The following is a 26702-nucleotide window of genomic DNA, read 5'->3' as shown; positions in this document are numbered from 1 at the left end:
CCTGCCCCAGGCTTCTGTCTCCTGCCTCCCAGACCAGGGTCTGACCGTTGCAGGTACAATGCCTGCCTAGAGCAAAGAAAGCCCTAAAGTGGACTGACTCAGTGTCATAAAGTCCATTCATGTCGTTGTCCACCTCCAGAACTTTGTCTTCCTAAACTGAAACTCTCTATCTATGAAGCAGTCACCCCCACTCCCCTCTCCCTCCAGCCTCTGGCAGCTACTTTCTGTCTCTATGAATCTGACAACTCTAGGAACCTCATCTAAATGGAATCATCCAGTGTTTGTCCTTTTGCGTCCTGGCTTCTTTCACTGAGCATGGTCTCGAGGCTCACCCATGTTGCAGCAAGGGAAATGTACAAGTTCCTTCCCTTTTAAAGGCTGCGTAATGTTCCATTGTGTGGTGTTACGGACTGGATCTGTCAGCCCCAAATTCATATGTTGAGGCCCTCACCTCCAATGTGACTCTATTTGAAGATAGGGGCTTTAAGGAAATCATTAAGGTTTAATGAGGTCGGAAGGATGGCGCTCTAATCTAATGGGACTGCTATCTTTATAGAAGAGACACCAGAGCTCGCTTGCACTCTCTCTTTCCTCATACAGAGTACAAGCCACATGAGGACACGGTTGAAAAAGTAGTCATCTGCAAGCCAGACAGAGAGCTCTCCCCAGAAACCAGCCCTGCCGGCACCTTGATCTTAGCTTTCTAGCCTCCAGAACTATGAGAACACGAATTTCTGTTGCTTCAGCCACCCAGCTATGATATTCTGTGATAGCAGCCTGAGCTGATTAATACCCATGTACATGCCACATTTTGTTTATACATTCATCCGTTGATGGGTTGCTTCTACTTCCAATGCTGCTGTGAACACGGGTGTGCAAATACCGGATACAAATATGCCCCTTTGAGTCCCTTGCTTTCGATCGTTTCGGGCACATGCCCGGAAGCAAAGCAGCTGTAGAACACGGTGATTTATTTTATGAGTTGGAATCTGACGGTCTGAATTTTTGTTGTGTCAGTGAGGACTCACAGCGAGAGCTGCTCGGGGGGGGGGGGGGATGGCTTTGGGGAGCGTGATGTTGTAATAAACTATATTTCATTTCCTGAAGGGTCAGCAAAAGACCAACTGTGGGGCAGAAAACAGAGCAGGAGAGAGAGTGTGAGCTCCCCAGCTTCCCTCCCGTTCTCCAACTGCAGAACCGGAACCGGGGGGCTTTGGAACAGGGCAAAGGGACCCCTGCGTGTGTGATCCCTGCTGCGCTTTGGGGAGCCCCGTGCGGCTGAGCAAATGGCGTGAGGCTGGAAATGAGGGTACTGGGGTGGAGACATGCAGGATGGGACTGGGTTTCTGTAAGGAAATCACCATTGCAGTGCTCAGCGCTGTTGTGTTGGACATTAGACTTGGGGCGAGAACCGTGGGTGTCTTGCTTCTTCTCCATCTTTCTTTGGCTGGAGACAATCATTGGCCGCCACCTAGCTGCAGAAACTGGCAGCAAGTGGGGGCCATGGGAATAAAGGCTTTCACCACCTCATCGGCCACCCGCTCCTGGAGCTGATTCTCTGTTCTGGTTACCTATCGGTTTATGGCAAAACCTGAATGACAGAGAGAGATGTGGGTGGCAGGGTCCGGGCATCCAGCCCAGTCATCCTCTCCCTGGTCCCAGGCTCTGCACTCACGCTGCTTTCTCTCACCCTTTAACAAGTAGACTTTTAATTTTAGAAGGGTTTTAGATTTACAGGAACATTGCAAAGAGAGTACAGAGATGCCCATTTATTCTATGACCTGCTGCCAATCCCCCCTCTTGTTAATATCTTATGTTAGTGTGATGCATTTGTTACAATGATTGAGCCAAGCTCGATACATTGCTGTTAACTGGAGTCTGTGCTTTGTTCAGATGTCCTTAGTTCTTACTTTGTGTCCTTTGTTCTGTTACAGGATTCAGGACACTGATACACCATGCCTCCTCTTGACCCCAACGGTTTCCGGACTCTTGTTTTGAATGACCTTGATGATTTGAATGACCTTGATGGTTTTGAGGAGTGCTGGTCAGGTGTCAGGGGTGGGGTTCATGTTCACCGGAAGGTGTGGAAAAGCCGTGTCGCAATTGGAAGAGTTGTGTTGTTTTCAGGAGCTGTGAGTCCTCACGTAGGAGGGTAGCAAGCATGCCAGTTTCTCACTTCAAGCTTTGAGGGGGAAAGCTTCCACTGGAACTCAGAGCATTTGGTCATGGGGTCAGGGCAGGCTCAGAGAGGAATGGAATCCAGTTTCAAACATCTCCTAAGGGCTCCAGATCGCCGCCCACAGCTCTGGAGACGTTTGGGACCGAACGGATGAATCAAGTGTCTTTTGTGCTTTCTACCAGCGCCACCTGGAGGTGGAAGGTGAACCTTGCAGCGAGGCTGGAAATGGACTGATGGACCCCAAAGACAGAGCAGGAGGTCCTTCCGTGAGCACCCGGAGGAGACGCGTTTACAGGCATCGGGGGACTGCAGGTGAGAACAGTGGCCTGGGGAGGGGGAGAGGGGAGCAGAAGCTCCAGGTGGGGAAATGAAGAAAAAGCTGACCATGCCCACTGCAGCTGCAGGCAACCTGCCAAAAGCATTTCAATTACTGAACTGACACTATTTTTCCCTTGCATGTGACTAATTGGACACCTTTATTACCTAAGATGACTGTGAAGGTCAGGAGACTCGCCTTAGATGTCTCCCAAGGGCACAGACCTGTGACGTGGGTGTGTTAGGGTAATGGGGGCGGGAGGAGAGAGCCGATGTTCTTATCACGCCTGCTTACCGCTCCCACGCTTACAATGAGGGTGAGGAACGAACTCGTTCCCGTTTGCCCAGGGCTCTCTCAGTTTTCGCCCTGAAATGTCCATGTCCTGTGAAACTCCTCGTTCCCACATCCTGGGGCAGCCCCCGCCCCAGCCCCAGTCCTGGGGAAACTGGGAAGGTGGGTCCTACTACTGGCACCAACCCTATCCGATATCTGCCTCTCTTTATGGTGAGGACGCGGAGTCCTGGCGATTTTAAGAAATCTTCCTTAGGTTCACATAACCCGAATGTATACCCAACGAAATTTTTTTTTTTTAAATTTTATTTTAATATTAATTTTTTATTCTAATTTTTTTTGGAAAAACATGGAAAGACACAAGTTAGGAAAACACCAGTGGGCGACCCTCGTTATACTGCGTTTGGAATTTTAGCAAATATGAAAGATGCACTGTCGTGACTGAGGGTGAATACCAGAGTGGATGTCCGTAATGATATGTGAGGAGCCGCGATTTTAACGGTATTTGTCCAGACTCTGTTCAAAACAAAATCCCTTCTCCGACTAGCTCCGACTCAAAAAACTTTTACCAGCGCCACCTGGTAAAAACACTTTTTTTTTTTTTTGGCTCAGAGGGCTCCCAGAATGATGGAACAAGAAAGCTGCACGGAGAGGGGGGATGCTGCGTGTTGGAAGCAGTCAGAAGAAAACAAAAGCTGCAGGGCTCCGTCTCCTCCACCGAGGCTCTGAGTCATCTTGGTGTTTCTCGTTAAAGACCGGCTTCCTCCACATGGTGAGACAGATGGCCACCAAGAGCGCCCAAGTTTTAAAGAGAATGACTTCCCCGACTAGAGGAACAGAGGTAGCGCTCCCCCGCCCACCGACTCCCCCAGGGGCTTCAGCGCCTCGTCAGTGGCGGGCTGTGCGGGAGCGGAGGGCAGCAAAGGGGCTACGCAGGCAGGTGCACGGATCCCTGGAGCTGCTGGCTGGTGCTGGCCGCCCGCTCTGCCAGCTCCCAGGCCGTGCAGGCCGTGCGGCCAGGGCCGCGGGGCCTCGCCTTCAGCAGGGACCCTGTGCTTGGGGCTTCATGCCCGCACTCACCGTCTTGAAGTTCTTAGTCATTTATCTTGGGATCTGTGTTTTGCTGATGAATTCCTACGGGACAGCATAGCATCTGCCGGGGGCTTGGAACCATGCTCACCTCCTGCTAGCCGGCCTCCTGCTGCCTCCCTAGTTCCCTGGGTTTGCCTGTTCTCCCAGCTGCTGTCACAAAGCGGCACAGACCGGGGTGGGGGGGTGGTGCTTAAACAACAGAAGTCTATTCTCGCTCAGTTCTGGAGGACAGAAGTCCAGAATCGAGGTCAGCAGGCTTGGTTCCTTCTGTCTCAGGCCTCTCTCCTGGCTTCTGGGGCTTCTCGGCTTGTAGATGCATCACCCCGATGCTCACATGGTCTTCCCCCCTGCGCATCTCTGTGCCCAAAGTTCCCCTTCTTAGAAGGGCAGAGTTGTATGGGATGAAGAGCCCGCCCGCCTTTTTAATTAGGTCTGCAGTGACCCCATCTCCACATAAGACCACCTTCTGAGATACAGGGGGGTTAGGCCTCACATGTATGAATTATGGGAGTAGACAAAGTGGAGCCCACAAGAGTGTGAGTTGGCGTGTGTGATTGTGCACGTGTAGAGGGTCTGTGTAGCTCTCTCTGGGGGTGTCTGCATAGAAGAGTGTGTACGTGTGTGTGTGTTATGGACTGAGTCTCTGTGTTCCCCCAAAATGCATTATGTTGCAGCCCTAAACTGCCATGTGGCTGTATTTGGAGATGGGCCTCTAAGGAAGTAATTTCGGTTAAATGAGGTCCTAAGAGTGGGGCCCTGGTCTGATAGCATCAGTGTCCTTATGAAAAGAGCCACCAGGGAGTTGGCCCTCTCTCTCTGTCTCCGTCTCTCTCCGTCTCTCTCCGTCTCTCTCCATCTCTCTCCATCTCTCTCCATCTCTCTCTGTCTCCACCCACCGCACGAACACAGAGGGAAGGTCATGTGAAGACACAGTAGAAAGGTAGAAAGAGAGCTCTCACCAGAAGCTGAGTTGGCCGGCACTCCATTATGGACTTCCAGCCTCCAGAACTAAGAGAGGATAGATTTCTGTTGTTTAAGCCCCTCCCCACCCCCCATGTTTTAAATCACCCAATCTACTGGGTGTTACTGTGGCTGCTGGAGGGATCTAATAGTGTGTGCGTGTGTGTGTGTGTGTGTGTGTGTGTGTGTGAGAGAGAGAGAGAGAGAGATACAGAGAGAGAGGGAGTCAGAGAGAGACTCTTTGTAGAGCAGAGGCCCCTGTAGCTTCATCCTGTGGGCCTTTCATGGAAATCCAGACTGAGCCTCCTTTCCCTTCTTCCAAGCTGACTGACCCCTCACTCTCCTCTGCTTTCTGTCCTCACCCCCAGAGTGCCCCCCCAACCACACACACGTGCGCTGAGAGCAGAGAGACTGACACACCCAAGGGGGAATCTGGAACAGGCCAGGGCCCCAAGATACAGGTGGCCTCTCTGTTCTCGGGCCCCTTCACCCTCTTCCCAGCCCAGTTGCCTTGACTGCACTTTACAGACTGACTCAGGCTATCGAGGTGAAGCCACAAGCTGCAAAGTTCCTGGGAAACAAGCCCCATCCTGGCTGCAGAGCCAGCTGGGTCTGTACACAAAGAGATGTCGGTTGGGCCCCCTCCCTTAGGTGAAGCCACCTCTGCAGCAGGATGGATAGTCCCAGAAGGTCAGCACCCCAAGCAGAGAGGACTCCAGAAACCATCCTATCGTGCTTGTTTCCCACTTTTACAGATCTGAAAACTGAGGAAGGAGCAAAAAAAAAGCCTTCCATTGCATCCTAGAGTACGTATTCCCTGGCTTAATTCAATTCTTATCCTGGTGATTCATTCAGATTTCAAAAAGCGTTGGTCTAGAATGGGTGCTGGCAATAGGCCCATTACTTGTGTTTGTAAATAAAGTTTTATTAGAATACAGCCCCACCTATTTGTTTACATAACAGATATGGCTGCCTTCATGCTTCAGGAGCAGAGATGAGTTGACATAGAGATCTTATGGTCCGCAAAGGCTGAAAATACCAGCCTCTGGTCCTTTTCAGAAAAAGTTTGCTGACCTCTGGTCTAGGACTTGGCAGGCCTGGGTTTTCTGTCTACCGTGTAGACACATAGATGAAAGATGCTAAACCATATCCTCTTATTATTCCTAATCAGGTGGGCATGCATTAGCCAAAGATAAGACTTGGAGGTTTTCTTCTTTACGTATTAGTTGTAGTAATGTATGAGTTGAAGCTTATCCTCCTCAACTCTGTGGTTGTGCTGAGGTCCAGGTTATAAATGAAAGGCAAGATAAATGCTTGATTTCTTTCCTCTGTGCTTAAATCTTTTGTGAGTGAGTTTCTAGCATGTTCCAAAGGTAGCCAGTAATATCTTTTTCTAAATTGATCCAGTAAGTGAAAGCCCGCCTTACCTCTTTGGCTAAAAGTCTGCAAGGCTGTGAGCCTAGAATTGTCACTGTCAGTCCCAGACTCCTCAGGACAGCTGGTCTGAATAATAATGATAACACAGAAATAGAAACAGGGATGAGAGATACAGAGAGGAAAAGTCTAAGTGATATTTGAGCCTGTGGATGCAATTGTCTGAGATATCTCTAGCTCTTTCTTTTCCTTAGTTAGGTTACATGACTCAGTTTCTTCTTTCTTTCCCTCCCTCCCTCTCCCCCCCCAGCTTTTTTTTTTTTAATGTAATCTCTAGGGGCATCTGGGTGGCTCAGTTGGTTAAGCATCCGACTCTTGGTTTCTTCTCAGGTTATGATCTTAGGGCCTTGAGATCAAGCCCAGTGTCAGGCTCTGTGTTCCCTGGGGAGCCTGCTTGAGATTCTCTCTCTCCCTCTCCCTGCCCCATGTGCATGAGTGCTCTCTCTCTCTCTCTCTCAGATAAATAAATAACTCTTTAAAAAAAATAAATGTAATCTCTACAGCCAAGGTGGGACTTGAACTCACAACCCCAAAGTCAAGAATCACATGTTCTATCAATTGAGCCAGCCAGGTGTCCCACCTCTTCTTTATTGTTTTCAAGTCTTTTCAAATCAGGTTTCTCCTTTTGTCACTTCCATCCAAGAGTTTGAAGTTCACTAATAATGGAAGGCAGTGCAGATGAAATAGAAGTGAGCATATTTCATCAGATTAAAGACACAATTTGAGTGAAAAAGAATGGGTCTTTCAATAAAAGGTACTAGGGCAATTGGTTATCCAAGTGGAAAAATTAGATCCCTACCTCACACCTTAGACAAAAATTAATATCAGGTGCATTACATATGAAAAGCAAAATTAAAACATTTTAATTTAGAAGATATGAGAGAGTATATTCATCATGTAAAGCCAGTCAAGATGATGAGAAGTCCCTCAACATATAAATTAAAAGATGAATTATCTTAAGTAGCTAACATTAGAAGATACAGAAGGAATGAAAATAAGTCACAGTCTTCAAGGAGATGTTCGCAGCATACAGCTTACAGAGGAAAGGTATGCCTGCTATATATATATAAACCAGAAAGGAGAAGACCAACAGTTCAGCCAAAAAGTGAACACTGGATAGAAATCATCAATTTACAGAAAAGAAACCCCAAATGGTCAATAAGCCTCACTCATAATCAGGAAAATGAAAATTAAAGCAACCATGAGATATCTTTATATAGGCAGCTTAAAGTGGGTTATGAGTTCATCTATTTTAATCAGCAAAAATTATCAAGTTTAATATATTTCTGAATTGGCAAGGACGTGGGGAACTGGGAACTTATACATCCCTGGTGGAAGTATAAATAGGGAAAACTACCTTACTTCTCAGTTTGGCTCTCCTAGTGGGATTAAAGGCGTGGACATCACAAAAGACAGATTTTACTTCTAAATATGCCATCGAGAGATCACACTTGTGAAGGGAACGTCTACTGTAACATTTTGCTGATAGCACAGCCCCGGAAACAGCCCAAACATCTAGCCGTTGAGGAAAGAAGGAAAGACAAGCCATGGTTGGTCCATCCAACCAGTTCTTTTTACAAATTTGGATTATTGAGATATAATTCACATACCGTAACATCTATGCTTCTAAAGCATTACAAGTCAGCATATTTTTAAAAAGGTATATTCACAAAGATATACAACCATCACCAGTTTCTAATTCCACAACATTTCTCTCACCCCCGGAAAAGAAGCCCCATGCTCATTCTCCCTTCCCTCCACCCGTTGGCATGCATGAATCCGCTCTTTGGGTCTGAGGGTTTGCCTGTACTGGGCATTTCACAGAAATGGAATCCTACAGTATGCGTGTCGCTTTTTGTGACTGGCTTTTTTTACTGAGCGTAATGTTCTCAAAGTTCATTCATGCTGTGGTGTGTCACGGGGCTTCTTTCCCTTTTGGGGCTGAGCAACGTTCCAAGGTACGGCTAACAGCCGAATTCTGTATGGCAGGAAATGAGCTAGACACACAAAATTCACCTGGATGATTTTCAACAGCATAATATTGGGGAGAATAAAAAGTCACAGAACTATAATATATAATAGGATTCCATATATATGTGTGTATGTTAATAGCACATCGAATATTGCTGTATATTGACTATCAATACATGTCTGTGTAGTAAAAGTATGAAAAAATGCATAAGAATTACATATAACAGGGGCGCCTGGGTGGCTCAGTCGTTAAGCGTCTGCCTTCGGCTGGGGTCGTGATCCCGGCGTTCTGGGATCGAGCCCCGCGTTGGGCTCGCTGCTCAGCGGGAAGCCTGCTTCTTCCTCTCCCACTCCCCCTGCTTGTGTTCCCTCTCTTGCTGTGTCTCTCTCTGTCAAATAAATAAAATCTTAAAAAAAAAAAGAATTAAATATAATAACATGGGTAAAGCTCACCTCTGGGGAAGAGAGAAAGGACAACAGATTGGGCGTGGTAGAGGTGAAACACAGCTAAAAATGTCTAGATTTCCATTTATATAATGTGGTGTTTTCCTTTATGGTCAAATTAGTTCATAATTAAAAACCTAAAAAGAGACAAGTGACCCAGCCATGTGCTTGTGAGTTAAGAATATTTATATGTGCATCCCAAATCCTTATACTTTCGTTCATTCACGTATTAAAAAATGACTTTCAGTCCTGATCGGGTGACATGACTTTGGAAGCAGAGCTCATTTATTTGTGTTTGTATGTAGCTGGCCATTCTGTGTCATTGTCACAGAAAAAAAGTCCACGCTCAGAAAAATCCTTACAGGGACGTAATAACATCAATTAATGAAGTTATGGGTGCCAAGTGACAAAATCCACATGTTTTTGGATAACCAAATATATTTGGAAGTCTAGCTTCATTGCATCCTTTGATTTTAAAGAAATAATATGAACAGCAATATGATGTCACTGAGAAAACTCTTGCATTCATGTCAACAAGGAAACTGGTCTTGGGTTTAAGACTAGAGGGCTGCCCAGCACAGCTTGGAAGGATCATGAGCCCAGCACCGCTAGTGGCTTACCCTCGTGCACGCCACTGAGGGTCGCTTTGCTGGTCCACGGTTGAGTGTTCATTTTGTGGCTTGTATCTTGTGCTTCTTTTCTTTTCTTTTCTTTTCTTTTCTTTTCTTCTCTTTTCTTTTCTTTTTTCTTTTCTTCCCCCTTCCTCCCTTCCTCCCTCCCTCCCTTCCTTCCTTCCTTTCTTTTTAAGATTTCATTAGTTTATTTTAGAGCGAAAGAGAGCACGAACAGGGGGAGGGGCAGAGGAAGAGGGAGAGAGAGAATCTCAAGCAGATTCTGCACCGAGCGAGGAGCCTGATGTGGGGCTCGATCCCACAACCCTAAGATCATAACCTGGGCTGAAACCAAGAGCAAGACACTCAACTGACTGAGCCACCCAAGTGCCCCTGCTGTGCTCCTTTTCAAAATCCCTCTGTCTGTGGGAGGCCTCACCCAACAGCAGCCAGTGGACTTTTCTGGGGAACAATCTTTCTACTTATCGGGTGCCATTCAGAATCCCCTAAGTGGGTATTATAGTACCATCAGCCCATAGACAAAGGACATGTTTTAAGTCAATCTGTACTAAAGTCACACTCCGGACTTTAGGAAAACCCAGCCAGTAATTCTTGAGAGGTGTTGAAGCAAAAAGTTAGAAACTTAATTTTATTACTATGAATTAATGAGCCAAGGACGCGGAGTGACCTGATTTCCATGTGTCCAGTCATCCCACCATCTTAACCCCATGTTCTCCTTCCTCCAGGGCTCCGGCTGTCCTCCTTCACCTGCCTCATTGCACATTCACAGATCCTGGGGGCTCCTCGGCGGGGGACAGAAGCTGCCTCAGGTATAGATCAGCATGGCTCACTCCGTGGGGGTCTTTCAGTCTTTGGGGGAAAGAGATGGGCATTTAGAGCTTACTGTTCAGTATGGTACCTACAAGCCACATATGGCGACTTACGTTTAAGTGAATTAAAATTACATTTAATTCAAAACTTGGGTCCTCAGTCGCACCAGATGCATTTCGCACGTGGAATAGCCACGTGTAGCCAGGGGCTGTTGCATCGGACAGCACAGCCGTAGGGCACGTCCATCATCGCGGGCAGTCGTACTGGACAGCGCCACTCCAGGAATGGCTGTGTCCCGGGGGGGATGAGGGTTTTGACTCCGGTTTTAGTAACACGATACGAATAACTACGACCTGTGCTAAGAACAATCATTGCAAATGTATGGTGTTGAGAATAAGAACCACCATCCCAGAAGAATACCTACTGGTTATGTAATATTAAGCTATTTTAAAAACAATTTTATTGAGATATAATTTATATAGCATGAAATTCCCCCAATATAAGTGTGTGATTTGATGACATTTAATGAATTTGCAGAATGATGTAGACTTCACTACAATAAGTTTTAGAACATTCATCACTAAAAAAGTTCCCATGTGCTCTCCTGGCTCCTGCCATAGATAGCTATTGATTTTTCTAGAAATTTTCCATAAATGGGACAATAGACAGTCTCCTGTATCTGGCTTTTTTCATACCTTAGCAGTGCATCCATTTACCGCATGGATCTGTCACTCGTTTCCTCCTTTTTTAATTGTTGAATAGAATTTCAGTGTATGGAGGCATCACTTCATAATATTATGTTATTATAATATTATTATTATCAACAACTTGTTAATCAATGTCATTTATCCAACATTTAAAATAGACTAGATTTGTTCATTGATGGTTCATTTGCGAACCCGCAAACTATGTTTTTCCATACCTTTAAAAAATATATGTATCTAAATGCCATGTGCATAGATATTTTTAAAATACAATAGTGAACAATTTGCACCTTTTGCTAATGCCTCTTTTTACTTTCTTTGGCATAAAGAATGAACCAGTGAACCTCTGTATCCTATGGAAAGACGCATAAATGTCACCTGATAAAGGTTCTTAGAGGTAATGGTAATTCATGTTAAATCACAAAGAAGCAGTCTTTTAAATAGAAAAAATTGATTGATGTACATTGATTAACATTGGCTAACTGATGCTTTCATGCCATCCATCTGACATTTAAAATTTGCCAGAAATTCCAGCAAACCCTTTATGTTTCGTGCCTCCCTGGATTCACACAGCCCTTTTCATGGGGTATTTTGATCCCCATTAGATAAGGGAGGGAATGAAGGGTCCAAATCACAGGGGTCTCGTGAGCTGTCTCAGCCCAGACTGGTGATAAACAGTAGCCATGGGGAGTTGGAACCCAGCTACTCTGGAGTACGGAGCACATATTTCTTTGTTGGATTATTGAGATATAATTGGCATGTAACGTTGTATGGGGCTAAGGGTACCGCGTGTCGATTTGGCACATCTATATGTTGCAACATGACCGCCACCGTGGTGTCAGCAAACACCTCTATCCTGCTGCATCATTACCATTTTTTTTTTTTTTTTTTGCAATGAAAACAATTAAGGTCTAGTCTCTTAGCAACTCTGAGGCGTGTGATCCAGCGTCGTGAACGACAATCACGGTGCTGTGCGTTACGTCCCTACGACTTACTTATCTACTTGTTGCAAGTCTGTGTCCTTTGACCAACATCTCTCCAGTTCTCCCACCCCTGGCAACCACCATTCTCCTCTCTCGCTTTATGAGTTTGGTCAAAGCACGTGTTTTTAAACACCATGTTAATTGGCCTCTTGTTGTGTGAGCTGGGGGTATCCAAGTGACTAGAGTATGGGCTAAACCAGGGGGCAGACGGGGTCACCTGTGGTCTTAAGTGACCTCGTGGGGAGAACTCACCGAGACAGATATCCTATCCAGGTTGGATAAATCTGCATGTGAGTGAAAGGGGAAAAAAAAATCAGGTCTCAGATTGCGGGAAGGAGACTTATTCTTTCCATCCCACAATTCCCTTGTGGTTTCTTCCCTTACCACTCACCTGTAGCCTCCTGCTTGGGAAATTCAGAATGGCTGGTTCTGAGAGACAGAGACACATTAAAGTATGGGATCTGAAGACTGAGGGAGAGGAGAAGGCTTTGGAGAGAAGAGGCGTGGGAATCACAGATGTGCGAACAGGGTCTCTGAAGAAGGGAGGGGCACGAGATATGTCAAGTATACCTACCTCCTGGTGGATTCTTCATGTGACGAGCCTACAAAACAAAAAAATACAGGGAGGAATTGGTATAACGAGAAGATCCTTCAATTCATTCCCCTTCCCCAGCGTTTAAAACCGGTGCTTCCCTGGGGCGCCTGAGTGGCTCAGTCGGTTAAGCGTCCGACTCTTGATCTCAACTCAGGTCTTGATCTCAGGGTCTTGAGTTCAAGCCCTGCGTTGGGCTCCATGCTTACTGATGAAACAAGCCAACAAACCAACAAACCGGCGCTTCCCTGAACTCACCGTGCTGGGCGCATCTGTTGATGAAGACGACAGAGAGGAAGAGGATCGAAATGGAGAGGCGGCTGAAGGTGGCAGCAAAGATTAACCCATTGGCTGGTGGGAGGGGAGCAGGTCGGAGAATCAGCTTGGCCCCTGAGACACCCTGATCGAGCTGAGCCCAACAGGTGTGAGCAGCCAGACAACTTGGCTCCCAAAACTAGCAGCTGCCACTTCTGACCTGGAACTTGCAGTGACTATGGGAATTTCCTTAATCTGTCTGACCTTCTGTTTCCCTGTTCAAAGTGAGGGTCAGAACAGTAGCTGCTGGCCTGGATGGCAGGGGGTTAACTGGGTGGGCGCTTGCAGAGAGGGCCTCGCACGGGGAAATCCCCAATAAACCTTTCAGCCATACCAATAATTCTGATTATTTATCGTGAGCCTCTCTGTGCTAGACGCTTCATGCGTGTTCTTCTCATCTTGACAAGAAGCACATGAGATGCTGGGAATGTACGTTGGTGCAGACACTCTGGAAAACAGTGTGGAGCTTCCTCAAGACGTTAAAAATAGAGCTACCTACCCTGCGGCCCAGAAATTGCACTACTGGGTATTTACCCCAAAGATACAGATGTAGTGAAAAGAAGGGCCACATGCGCCCCAATGTTCATAGCAGCAATGCCCACGATAGCCAAACAGTGGAAAGAGCCCGGATGCCCATCCACAGATGACTGGATAAAGAAGATGTGGTTCATATATACAATGGAATATCACTCAGCCATCAAAAGAAATGAAGTCTTGCCATTTGCAATGACGCGGATGGAACTGGAGGGTATTATGCTAAGTGAAATAAGTCAGAGAAAGACAATTTTCATATGGCCTCCCTGATATGTGGAGTTTAAGAAACAAAACGGAGGGGGCGCCTGGGTGGCACAGCGGTTGAGCGTCTGCCTTCAGCTCAGGGCGTGATCCCAGCGATCTGGGATCGAGCCCCACATCAGGCTCCTCCGCTGGGAGCCTGCTTCTTCCTCTCCCGCTCCCCCTGCTTGTGTTCTCTCTCTTGCTGGCTGTCTCTGTCAAATGGATAAATAAAATCTTAAAAAAAAAAAAAAAAGAAACAAAACGGAGGAGCATAGGGGAAGAGAGGAAAAAATGAAACAAGAAGACACCAGAGAAGGAGACAAACCATAAGAGACTCTTAATCATAGAAAAACAAACTGAGCGTTGCTGGAGGAGAGGGGAGGAGGCGTGGGGTGAATGGGTGATGGGCATGAAGGGGGCACGTGATGTAATGAACACCGGGTGTTATGTAAGACCGATGAGTCACTGACCTCCACGTCTGAAACTGGTAATACATTGTATGTTAATTAATTGAATTTAAATAAAATAACATTAAATTTAAAAAAAAGCACACAAGATAGCTTTATGTTCCCATTTCATTCCAACGTGAACCAAGTATCCAGAAGTTAAGGGAACTGCTCAAAGTCACACAGCCGGGATGGACTTCACATCCTGGTACGTGTAACCTTTTCGGCCGGTCGGCCACAGATCCGGGCAGCTCCGTGCTGGCCTCTGGGTGTGGAAACCCCAGAGAAGTGACCTCACGATCTGGGGAGATGCACGTTTACCCAAATAACTGTGATGCTGCCGAGGGAACAGTAAGTCCCATCCGAGATGAACGAAAATCCAAATTCTCTCCCAGTTCAAGAGTAGTTTAAATGGTATATATACTGGAATATTATTCGGCCATAAAAAAGTAGAAAATCCTGCCATCCGCGACAGCACAGATGAGCCTGGAGGGCGTTATGCTAAGTGGGGTGAGCCAAAGGCAAGTACCACGTGATTACATTGCACTTACACACGGAATCTAAAACAAAATAAAAAAAAAATTGAACTCGTAGAAGCAGAGTGGAGTGGTGGTGGCCAGGGGCCGAGGGCAGGGGGAGGAGGGGAGAGGCTGGTAAAAGGCTACCGGCTTCCAGTGAAGAGATGAATGATGTCTGGAGATCCAGTGCACAGCATGGTGATAATGCTTGACAACCACAACTGAAATTCGCCAAGAGTCGGTCTTACACATTCTCATAAAACCAAAGGTAAACCCGCGAGGGGAGCGCGCGTTCATTAACTGGATCCTTCCACGGCGTGCACATGTATCAAACCAACACAGTGTACGCTTCCGTCAGTTATAGCTCAAGCAGACGGGGTGAGAAGGAGAGGCGCGGGGTGAGAGCACCGAGCTTGCGGGGCTGCGTGGTGATGGAAAGCGCTGGCTTCAGAGCACAGAGCCTAGAATCTGACTCATTGTGTAGGATAATGAGATTGCAGTGGTAATGATTATTTTCTCCCCCGATATCCCACCCACACCTGTCTCCCTCTGTAACAAATGATGCCAGCGCGCCTCCACCCCTGCTCCCCCAGATCCCTTTGCCATTTTTATGCACTCGGATCATGGTTTCTTTCACTCCGCAACGTGAACATTTGCATCTCTTTGGCGGGGGACTGCCAGGAAGGACCCCAAAAGCCTCAGGATCTACGTATCGCAGGGACTCTTCTTCACCGCGACTGCCATTTGTGGGAGCATGGATGCCCTAGCCCGGCACTGAGCCAAAGACACCGCGGAGGGATGCGCACATGCCACTCTTGCTCCGTCCTTTTCTTCTCAGCCCTCCTTCCCCTGCACCCCTACAATGTCCCTTTCACATTAGTACTTATTGGAGTCTTCTGGAAGCACTGAATCCAAGAGACCCTGAAAAGCAGCAAACTATCAGCGCATCTCCAGGGACATAAGAAAGCAGGGTGGGAGCAGCTGTTCCCAGACTAGGGGACCCCGCAAGGCCCTGCCTTACCCTTCATCTCGCTGGTGGCTTCTCTCACACAGCAACTCACTAGAAATGAGAAGTAAGCTATCACAGGACTTTCCCCTTCATACGTCGCCACAGCCTGCTGATCTGAGTTCACCCCGAGATGTCCCCATTTCCTGGCCAAATTTCACATCGGTCTTTGCAGACTGCCAGAATAGATTACAAAGAGTCTCTGGTGTCAGTGTGAAGGAATCACACGGAGCAGTGGGATACAGCTTGCCAGGGGGTCAATGAGGTCACAGGCCACAGAGAGGAAGCCTGGCCTCGTGTGCCCATACACATCTGTGTATACGGCTGCGGGCATCACGTCTGCGCTTAAAGACTTTATTCCGTTTAGAATTGCTATAAATAATATAAATATATTTCAAATATAAATTTGAACTCAGAAAGTACATCTCAAGAAATGATCTACACGCCCACTAGGATGTCTATAATAAAATAAAAGGAAAATGAGGGTTGGCAAGGATGTGGAGATATTGGAACCCACATGTATTACTGGTGGGAATGTAAATTGGTGTGGCCACATTGGAAAACAATCTGGCAGTTTCTCAAAAAGTTAAACATAGAGTTACCATATGTCCCAGCAAATCTACTCCTAGGTGGATATTCAAGAACATCGGAAGCAGGGACTCAAACAGGTGCTTGCCCACCAATGCTCAGAGCAGCATGAATTGCGATACCCGGAAGGTATGAACAACCCAAGTGTCCATCATGGGGATGGGAATGGGGAGAGATTGCTTATGGGGAAGGAGATTTCATTTGGGGGTGATGAGAATGTTCTGGAATTATAGAGTGGTGATGGTTGCACAACGTTGTGAACGTACCAAATGCCACTGGATTGTGTACTTTAAAAGGGTGGATTTATGGGATGTGAATTATGAATCCATAAAAAAGAAAGAAAATAAGTAATGCGAGAGCTAGAAGCATGAACGCTCCTCTTCCCCTCTCACCCATCACTAGACGCCTTATTTCCGATACTTCCACCATCTTTGACTCTATCAGATTTCAGATCTCTCCCAGAAAACAGTCCTGGGGTGAATTATGTTCATAAAGCTGCAGTAGAAATCATTTCCCAAGTCTGCTAATACTGCATAAAAACATCTTCAAAGGCTAGTACTTAGGCGAGGACATTTTGGGAGATACCTTTAAAAAAACAAAACTGGTTATGCCAGCATAGACTCTAATGACAGCCTTGAACAATTTTGGCTCTTGGAGCAGATTACAGGGAGGTTATGAGTTGCAGAAATTAAGGATGAGTAAGCAACTAGATGCCAACTTACATTATATATTTGGCCATTAAAATCTGGATGAGCTCCTGTTTTTATCCAAAGATGCCAAAAGCTCGAAGTTTTACAAGCATCTCCGAGGATAGACTCTTAGTCAATTCCTCATGGAAAAGCAACATCAGAGACAAATAACTTCATATTCGCCTGTTTTTGAGAACTTTAAAGCTTTAGCAAACCCTTGATCACACACGTTCCCAAAGTGCCTGGGCTCCATGGGTCCCCATCCCATTGCCCAAACCAGACACACAAGCTCATCCCCATTCTTCACAAAACTCCGCCATGGTTTTTCATTATGTGAAATAACAAATGACAACCTCTAGTCGTTTTACTCATCAGCTTTTCCTTAACCCATGAGGAACTTGGGGGTCATCTTCCCAGAAAGGCAGTCATTCTCCCAGTCACCGTGAGAAAGCAGGCGTCAAGAATCTTCTGTGCCTTTTAATCAAAAGGGACTGCCTGCCTTATAAGGTGGATATAATTTGGAAAAACACCTCTCAAATTATCTTACCATTTTTTACTTCAGTAGCTCCACGTCCATCGAGGTCATCTAGAAAACAGGATGCAGGGGGAAAAAGGTCACAATGATAGAGTGGAAACCTTGGGGACCTAGGTCCTCATATTCTGTTTATGGACTGTAAGCCCTCTTTGGGAAGCGGAGAATGTCTTTTCCACTCTTGGGATGCTCACTGAGTCCCCAAACCAGGGCCAGAACGTTAGATGGCTCTTTTTTTTTCTTTTTAAAGATTTTATTTATTTATTTATTTATTTATTTATTTAGTTAGTTAGTTAGTTAGTTAGTTAGTTAAGGGGTGGGGAGAGGCAGAGGGAGAGAATCTCAAGCAGACTCCATGCTGAGCATAGAGCCTGACACGGGGCTCGATCTCATGGCCCTGAGATCATGACCTGAGCCGAAGTCAAGAGTCAGATGCTCAATGACTGAGCCACCTAGGTGCCCCCGGACGGCTCTTTTTCATACTCCTGGAGTTTGATATTATTTTTAATAACAAGAACATTTATAAATGATCCCACTAATTTCCCCCTTCCACTCCTCTTCTTTGCCAGTCTTCCCTGTCCCAGGAAGGAGCACCCCCATTTTGCAAATATTTTCTCCCATTTGGTAGGTTGTCTCCTCATCTTGCTGACTGTTTCTTCTGCTGTGCAGAAGCTTTTTGCTTGATGCCATCCCACTTATTTATTTTTGCACTTGTTTCTTGTGCTTTGTGTATCATATCCAAAAAAAAACTATTGCCAAGATCACGCAAAGGAGCTTTTCCCATTTTCTTCCAGGAGTTTTATGCCTTGGCATCCTACGTTTAAGTCTTTAATACATTTTGAGTTAATTTTTGTGAGTGGTGTAAGATGAGGGTCCGATTTCGTTCTGCGTGTGGTTATCCAGTTTCCCAACATCATTTATCGAAGAGACTGTCCTCTCCCCACTGAGTATTTTTGGCTCCCCTGTCAAATATTAGTTGACTGTATATGTGAGGGTTTAATTCTGGGCTCTTGATTCTGTCCCATTGATCTGTGTGTCTGTTTTTATGCCAGTGCTGTACCGTTTAGATTACTATAGCTTTGTAATATAGTTTGAAATCACGATGTGTGATATGCCCAGCTTTGTTCTTCTTTCTCAGTATTGCTTTGGCTATTCAGGATCTAACAGTTTTTTTGTTGCATCTTTAGGATTTTCCATATATGAGATTATATCATCTGCAAATAAAGACAGTTTTACTTCTTCCTTTCCAGTTTGGGTGCCTTTTATTTCCTTGTCTTGCTTGATTGCTCTGGCTAGGACTTCTAGTACTATGTTGAATAGGAGTGGGAAGGGTGGACGTCCTTGTCGTGTTTCTGATCTCAGAGGAAAGATTTTGACCTTTCACCTTTGAGTATTAGGCTAGCTGTGGGCTTGTTGTGTATGTCCTGTTATGTTGAGATGCATTCCCTCTATACCTGATTTGTGGAGAGTTTTTAATCTTGAAAGGACGTTGTATTTTGTCAAATGCTTTTTCTTTTTCTTTTTCTTTTTTTTTTTTAAAGATTTTATTTATTTATTCGACAGAGATAGACACAGCCAGCGAGAGAGGGAACACAAGCAGGGGGAGTGGGAGAGGAAGAAGCAGGCTCATACGGAAGAGCCTGATGTGGGGTTCGATCCCATAACGCCAGGATCACGCCCTGAGCCGAAGACAGACGCTTAACCGCTGTGCCACCCAGCGCCCCTGTCAAATGCTTTTTCTGCATCTATTGAGATGATCATATGATTTTTGTCCTTCATTCATTAATGTGGTCTATGACATTTATTGTGTATGTTTTTGTTTTTTTTGTTTTTGGTTTTTTTTTCATTTATTGTATATGTTGAACCATCCTTGCACCCCAAGGATAAATCCCACTTAACCATAGCATATGATCTTCTTAATGCACTGCCGAATTTGGTTGCTAATATTTTACTGCGAATTTTTGCATCTGTGTTCGTCAGGAATATTGCTCTGTAGGTTTTTCCTAGTGTTGCTATCTGGCTTTGGTATCAGGATAATGCTGGCCTCATGAAATGAGTGTAGGAATGTTCCCTCTTCTTCAGTTTTTTTTTAAGTAGGCTCCACATCCAACGTGGGGCTTGAACTTATGACCCTGAGATCAAGAGTCACATACTCTATCAACTGAGCCAGCCAGGCACCCCCACGTCTTCATTTTTTAAAATAAGAGTTTGAGGAAGATTGGCATTATTTCTACTTTATTTTTTTTTAAAGATTTTATTTATTTATTCGACAGAGATAGAGACAGCCAGTGAGAGAGGGAACACAAACAGGGGGAGTGGGAGAGGAAGAAGCAGGCTCATAGCGGAAGAGCCTGATGTGGGGCTCGATCCCACAACGCCGGGATCACGCCCTGAGCCGAAGGCAGATGCTTAACTGCTGTGCCACCCAGGCGCCCCTGGCATTATTTCTACTTTAAATGTCTGGTGGAAATCACCAGTGAAACCCCTGGGTTGTGGGCTTTTCTTCATTGGACTTTTTGATTATTGAGGCAATCTCCTTAACTGTTATTCTTACCCATTTCTCTATTTACCACATATTTTCTGAATTTGACACTTTGATATCTTGGGACCTTGCTGACCCTGGAGAGATCCCCCCCCCCAAGGGTATCCACTTCCCCAGGTGCACCTCTCAAGTGCAAACCAACCAATCCAGAGCTCATACTCCCAACCACCTCCTCTATGGCTCTCATATCTGGGTCACCATTCCCTTGCCCTAATCACTCCAGGGCCAGATACCAGACAATCAGGGATAGCCTGTATACCCCAGAGCCAATCCTAAGCCTGTTCCTTCCCATAGAAACCACAGTAAAGGCGTTTGTCCTGTCTTATCCCTCCCTCTGCTTCCTGACTGACCCTGGTGCTTCTCTATGGGGTCCTGCATGCCATGGCTATACCCCTCTTCTTGGGAACGCTAACAGACTATCTCTCTCTCTCTTTTTTAAAAAAGATTTTATTTGAGAGAGAGAGCACAAGAGAGAGCACAAGCAGGGGGTGGGGCAGAGGGAGAGGGAGAAGGAGACTCCCTGCTGAGCAGGGAGCCTGACACGGGGCTGGATCCCAGGACCCCGGGATCATGATGCAAGCCAAAGGCAGACACTTAACTGACTGAGCCACCCAGGTGCCCCCAAACTATCTTTTTCTCAATGACAATCATCTCTTCATCTTTGGCTGTACTCTACCTCAAATTTTCTACTAATACCTATATTCTTTTTAAAAAATATTTATTTATTTATTTGACAGAGAGAGAGAGTACAAGCAGGGGGAGTGGCAGGCAGAGGGAGAGGGAGAGGGAGAAGCGGGCTCCCCGCTGAACAGGAAGCCCAATGTGGGGCTCAATCCCAGGACCCTGGGACCATGGCGTGAGCTGAAGGCAGATGCCTAACCAACTGAGCCACCCAGGCGCCCCTAATACCTATATTCTAAAACACTCTCCCACATCCACCTCATTGATACACACTCAGAATCTCCGATGAGAGCCTGTCCCCACACTCATTTCCCATTTCCCCCATACTTTACGCTCGAGTGGTCACATCTGTCTGTTTCCTGGACTCTTCCTTCCCCAGCCAACTTCCATCACAGGAGAAGGGAGATGAGCCTCAAGAGCAAACCTGAAGCTGCCTTTCTCACCTTTTTTTTTTTTTTTAAGATTTTATTTATTTCTTTGACAGAGACAGCGAGAGAGGGAACACAAGCAGGGGGAGTGTCAGAGGGAGAAGCAGGCTTCCCGCCAAGCAGGGAGCCCGATGCGGGGCTCGATCCCAGAATGCTGGCTGGGATCATGACGTGAGCGGAAGACAGATGCTTAATGACTGAGCCACCCAGGAGCCCCTGCCTTTCTCACCTTTGACCTCCAGCTGGAGGTAGTCACTCTCCCCTGACCACTCCTGGGAGTCCATTGTCTTGTAGGCGCAAAAGTACATCCCAGCATCCTTCGGCTCCAGGTGAGTGAGGAGAAATTCAGCCTTGTGTCCTGTGGATCTCTGTTCCTGCCTGTACCCGGAGTCCTGCAGCTTCCCCAGCGTGAATGTCACATTCTGGAAGTGAGACTGGCACCTCAGGGTCACGTTACCTCTGTGTCCAACCACTGAGCTGGACAAGGCACTGAGGGAGGGTTTGGGAAGCGTCTCTGGAAAGAATCGAGAGTTAGTCTGACTCTTCTCATGATGACCACCAGTACCCTCCCAGAATTCAGAGGATTAAAGAGAAAATTTGGGTTGCAGGAACAGATAGAGTTTATGCAAGAAAACTCACCATTCTTTTTCTCATCTCCAAAGCCCAGGCTAAGCCCTGGAAGAGAAACCCTTATGAGACATGGATTATAGACTCATCTTTGAGTACATATCAGGCAGAGAATGCACGACTGATTTGTTCAAGATCCATCCTATTTCTTGAAGATACGACCTTGGATTGATTTTTTTACCTTTTACTTATGTCTCGTTGTTTCTCATTCAGGAGCTATGTTTACGTACAAAATCCCAGCAACCTTTTCTGATTTACCACGTTGCTTTCCCGAGCAAGCTTTCTTTTACCATCTAGACATCATTGCATGTTTACCTGTATTTTCCTCTCCTGCTTTCTATGACTGCCCTTTTCCCCCTTTGCCACTTCAGTAACACACTGGTTATTTACTGTGGAGTGTGAGCAGAGGGTTTCCTCCCTGATTCAAACGGAGAGAAGTCGCTCTCTCTGATCAGGTTCTTTTCACAAGGAGTTCAAGACATCCGTGGTCCTAAAGCGTGCGGCTTCGATCTTCACACACGTCAGGCCCTACCTCTCCTGTGTTCTGTTCTGTGTGTTTCATCCTGGGATAGGAAGGTCATCCCTTAGATGGAAATAATGGGAAACCAGTCTTGGGTCTGTCAAGAGGTGAAGCTAGAATTTCTCTAGATGCAAGAGTATCAGGGCGTCTGGCCCTTGTTTAAACTCAGGGGTCAACTCACAACACGGACCCCCCAAGTTTCACCCAGAAGGAAGGAGGTGGGGGCCTGAGGGAGGCACTTTCAGTGACGGTGGCTGGGACTTGTAGGTAGGAAGTCATCCCCTGGGTGGTCAGGGGGTCCTAGGTCTCATGGTCCCTTTTTAGGCCTCTCCCCACAAACCTGCTTTTAGACTCATGTTGTCTCAGCTCCGGTATCAGCCAATATTCTGCTCAAACAGTGATTCTTTTTTTTTTTTTTTAAGTAAGCACACAGGTGACGTTAGTTCATTTTGCCTTACCATACTGGAGAATAGGGTATAAACGTGATGGAGAGGTTCTCTTTCTTTAACAAATAAAGCTGTATCTACTTGAGTTTCACAACGTGATGATCTGTATAGACACATGTAGAATGATCGCCACAACCAAGCCAGTTAACACGTCCCTCAGCTCAGAGACTTACCCTGTATGTGCGTGTGCGTGTCTGTGATGAGAACACAGAATTATTAACTACAGTCTCCACACTGTGCACTGGATTCCTCAGAACTTGTCCCTCTTTCCCAACAAGGGACCCCCGTGGACGTAGACAAGGAGGACTGGCCACACAGAGGGAACTGTCGTTGAGGGGAATGCAGGATAACTTGCAAAACACATTTCTCCGGAAAGAAGTACAATAAACACCCACCAGTTATCAAGTGTCTGTCATTTGGCTGACCCTTTACAGACAATGACCACTGACATGCTTGTATTCTTGTCTGCGTTGGCAGACAGCTGTCATCTACCCTGCGGCTCCCTGCTCCGAACAGTCTCCAGCCTTGTTAGGTGCTAGCACCTTCCCTGAGATAGGAAGGCATGGGGACACTGGAAACCACAGCTCCCTAAACACTAATGTGATACTGTGATTTACGATAAGAAACACACATTTGGTCCTTGTCCTGGTTCCTGGCACACGGCTGCTAAAACCCTTGGAATTTTCTTAACCATGCCTTTTTTAAGTCTATTTATTTATTTATTTTAGTAACCTGTACGCCCAACGTGGGGCTCGAACTCACGATCCCGAGATCAAGGGATCATGCTCTTGTAACTGGATCAACCAGACACCCACCCTTGGAATTTTCTAACCTGTTGAATGCAACGCAAGTGTCTTTCATTATGTTAATGAAGGGAGTTTTGGATTACACCTAAGGATGAGGGCTGGTTGCCAGGGGCACCAACCATCTGATGACAAGGTTAGAACATTCGATTCTACCTCCTGGACCTCTGGGAAAGAGAGAGGGGTTGGAGATGGAATCAATCATCAATGGCCATGATTTAATCAAGTGTGCTTATGTAATGAAGCCTCTGAAAGGGTGGGTTCAGAGAGCTTCCGGGGTGACGAACAGGTGGAGGTGCAGGGAGAGCGGTGTGCCTGGAGAGGACGTGGAAGCTCTGCTTCCTCTCCCCATACCTGGCCCTCCACGTCTCTTCCATCGGGCTCTTCCTGAGTTATACCCTCTTATAATATACTGCTAATCTATTAAGTTAAGTATTTCTGTGAGTTCTGTGAGGCTCTCTAACAAATTAATGGAACCCAAAGAGGGGGTCATGGGAACTGCTGATATACAGTCCGTTGATCAGGTGACAACCCAGATGTACCGTTGGCATCTAAATTGGGGAGGCGGCAGTCTTGGGGGCACTGAGCCCTTGCCTACAGGATCTGACGCCAACTCCAGGTAGATAGTGTCAGAAGTGAGGTAAGTTGCAGGACACCCAGCTGGCGTTCAAGAGCCGCTTGGTGGTGTCCGGGCCCCACCCTCACACTTCGGAACTGGGCGCCAGAACTGGATCCCTAGGTTACTGTTAAATCACAATTTAACTCATCTTTTGAACTTGTCATCTGGAAAGCTTAAACATTTTATGTAAAACCTTATTGAGATTATGTTATATAAAATATCCTATTCTATTTTAGAAAGAAACGTAGCAGTGATACATCATGGATGGACCTCAAGAACATCATTCCAAGAGAAAGAAGCCGGACAAGAAAGGTCACATGTATGGCTCCATTTACATGGTGTACCCAGAATAGTGCATCTGCAGAGACGGAAAGTAGGTGGGTGGCTTCCCCTCCCAGGGAAGGGGGACGGCGAGTGACTGCTTTGTGGGCACAGCATTTCCTTTACGGTGATGAAAACATTTGTGGTGGTTACACAACATTGTGGATGTCTAAAATGCCACTTGATTGTCTCCTTTAAAGTGGTTACTCTTATGTGAACTGTATCACAATACGTTTTTTAAATTTTACGTAAGCTGGATACACGTACCCTCTGTACTAAAGATGTGTAAAGATTCACATATCAGAAGCGTGCCCGAAATAGGATGAAGTGGAAATGACTAGTTATGTGAGTTTAGGCAAGCAGACTGAGTTAAGTGCAACGGTGGCTCTGGCCTCCAGAGCAGCCTGACCCAGGGATTCAGTGCTGTTGGGGTCTTTTCTCTCAGCTGCCAGGTACCATTCCCTCCGAATATATTCAGGACAGGACCAGGAGCCTGGAAGCAGGGCTGTAGGCAGCTACACTCTAGCATCTTTGGAAGCTCACACTCAGACCAGAATTTATCTGCATCCCAATGCCAGTTTGAGAAACTTCCTGAGAGAACTGGACAGGCTTGCTTTTCATCATGGACCCATCCCTGGAATAATGAGTATTTGTGTTCCCCAGAAGGGTACGTTCCAAGTCCTCAACCCCAGAACCTGTGAATGTGAAGTTATTTGGAAATAGCATTACTTGGGAGTAGGCTGGTGCCATAATTCAGTATGACTGGCATGCCCGTAAGAAGAGGTGGAGAGGTGTAGACAGATGCAGAGGGAAGCTGGCCACCCGAAGCCATGAGGCATTGCAGCAAAGCCTCTGCAAATAAGGAACCCAGGGACCGCCTGCCATCCCCAGAAGCGAGGAGAGCCTGGGACAGATTCTCCCTTGGGGCCTCAGAGCCCTCAGAAGGAACCAACTGTGCTGGCACCTTGATCGTGGGCTTCTGGCCTCCAGAACTGGGAGAGAATAGATTTCCGTTGTTGAAGCCACGTGGCGTGTGGCACTTTGTCATGGCAGCCCCGGGAAATGAATACGGGCAGGACGAGGTCAGTCTCTTGACTGCCCAACTGATTCTCCCGTGCAGCTGGAGCTTTGCGGTATAGTGACTGACAGCCACCCCCAGAGCTCAAAAGTCTGGGTGGGAGCAGCATTACCCCAAAGGAAGGGCTGCATTCCAGAAGAAGGAAGAAGGAACTGGGGCAGATGACAAGTCCTGATTTCCTCTACACGCACCGCTCAGCCCCACCTCACGAAAGAGGAACTGGGGCTTGGTCAGTGGGGCTGTTGGTGTACAGTCGAGAGCTCCTATGAGACCAAGCCAAAGTCATAATCCCGGGTCTTCCTTTTTACAGGCTGAGGTCCCTTTGATGACATCATGTTCAAGTTGAGGACAGTTAAAATCAGGAGAGCATAGGGCTGATCAGAAAATTTTCTTTTCATCCATTGTCTCCAGACATAGCCATTCTCTGTAATCTTGGTCTGTACCCAAACCCACAACTCCACAGCCTACGTATCTCGCCCTCCTCTATGCCCACAAACATTTATGGCAAGACCGGTATGTGGATTAATCAGGTTTGGAGACCTCATGGGAGCTCTGCATTTCTCAGCCGAGTAAACGAGGGTGTCACCCCACATCTCTGAACCTCACCTCCCTGTGTCCTGTGTGCGAGCACCAGAACAGAGGCGTGTCATACCACAGCCCACGAAACTCTGACAGGTAGCATGTGTCCAGTACAGAGAAGACATCATTTCACATCAACCCCCGCTTCACCGTGAATTTTCTCATCCACCCAAACCCATCTGTCCCAGTCCTGGAGACTTACCAAGGCAAAGCAGGGACAGGAATTCTGTGAGCATCGTGTCCCTTCCACCCAGACCAAGATCCCGTCTTCGGTTTTACAATTCAAAGGAAGAAGGGGGACTGGGCCATCTCAGGTCCCTCCTGCTCACTTTGTCCCCAGGTTGTGTTGGTAGAGGTTTTACTCTGACACTTTTGTTCTCCACTGCCTGGTGTACAGTTGCCTTATCACAACCAAGCCAGGAAACCATCAATGACAACACCTCCCTCATAAATCTGGGGAGTGTGTCTCTAGCTCCACCCGCCCTGAGATCTGTCCTATCTCATCTGAAGTCCTGACCAAGACATTTTCTTTAAAAAAATAATAATTGTTTTGGAAAATGTTTTATTAGAGTTGCAAAAAAAAAAAAAAAGTAGAGTTCCCATGTACCCATCAACCAGCTCTCCTGATGGTAATAGTACTGCGGTACACTACGAAAACCAGAAAGTTCGCATGGGCACAATACGATGGCCAGGCAAGCACATGGTAACATCTAAAACATCCTGTGGGAGTCTCTGGCAAAAGCTGGGCACCCACTGCTCCTGAGAGCAGGGTGGCCAAC

The 26702-nt window shown here is 46.6% G+C and overlaps 1 protein-coding gene across 1 annotated transcript; it reads right to left on the bottom strand.

Annotated features, from left to right (window-relative positions):
- Nucleotides 1-1457: 1457 nt before the first annotated feature.
- LOC113247428 (V-set and transmembrane domain-containing protein 1-like) lies at nt 1458-26159 on the bottom strand. The gene is made up of 9 exons (XM_057314657.1): nt 26126-26159; nt 21570-21605; nt 21160-21444; nt 14166-14211; nt 12667-12848; nt 12391-12418; nt 12208-12245; nt 12069-12100; nt 1458-1571 (listed from the first exon to the last, which is right to left on the bottom strand). Exons 1-9 carry the CDS (start codon nt 26157-26159, stop codon nt 1458-1460), a joined length of 795 nt encoding a protein of 264 aa, XP_057170640.1.
- Between the last annotated feature and the right edge of the window lie 543 nt (nt 26160-26702).

The sequence above is a fragment of the Ursus arctos genome, unplaced genomic scaffold, assembly GCF_023065955.2.
Source record: "Ursus arctos isolate Adak ecotype North America unplaced genomic scaffold, UrsArc2.0 scaffold_19, whole genome shotgun sequence".
In the NCBI taxonomy this organism is placed as follows: domain Eukaryota; kingdom Metazoa; phylum Chordata; class Mammalia; order Carnivora; family Ursidae; genus Ursus; species Ursus arctos.
This window is presented reverse-complemented; position numbering and strand designations above follow the sequence as displayed.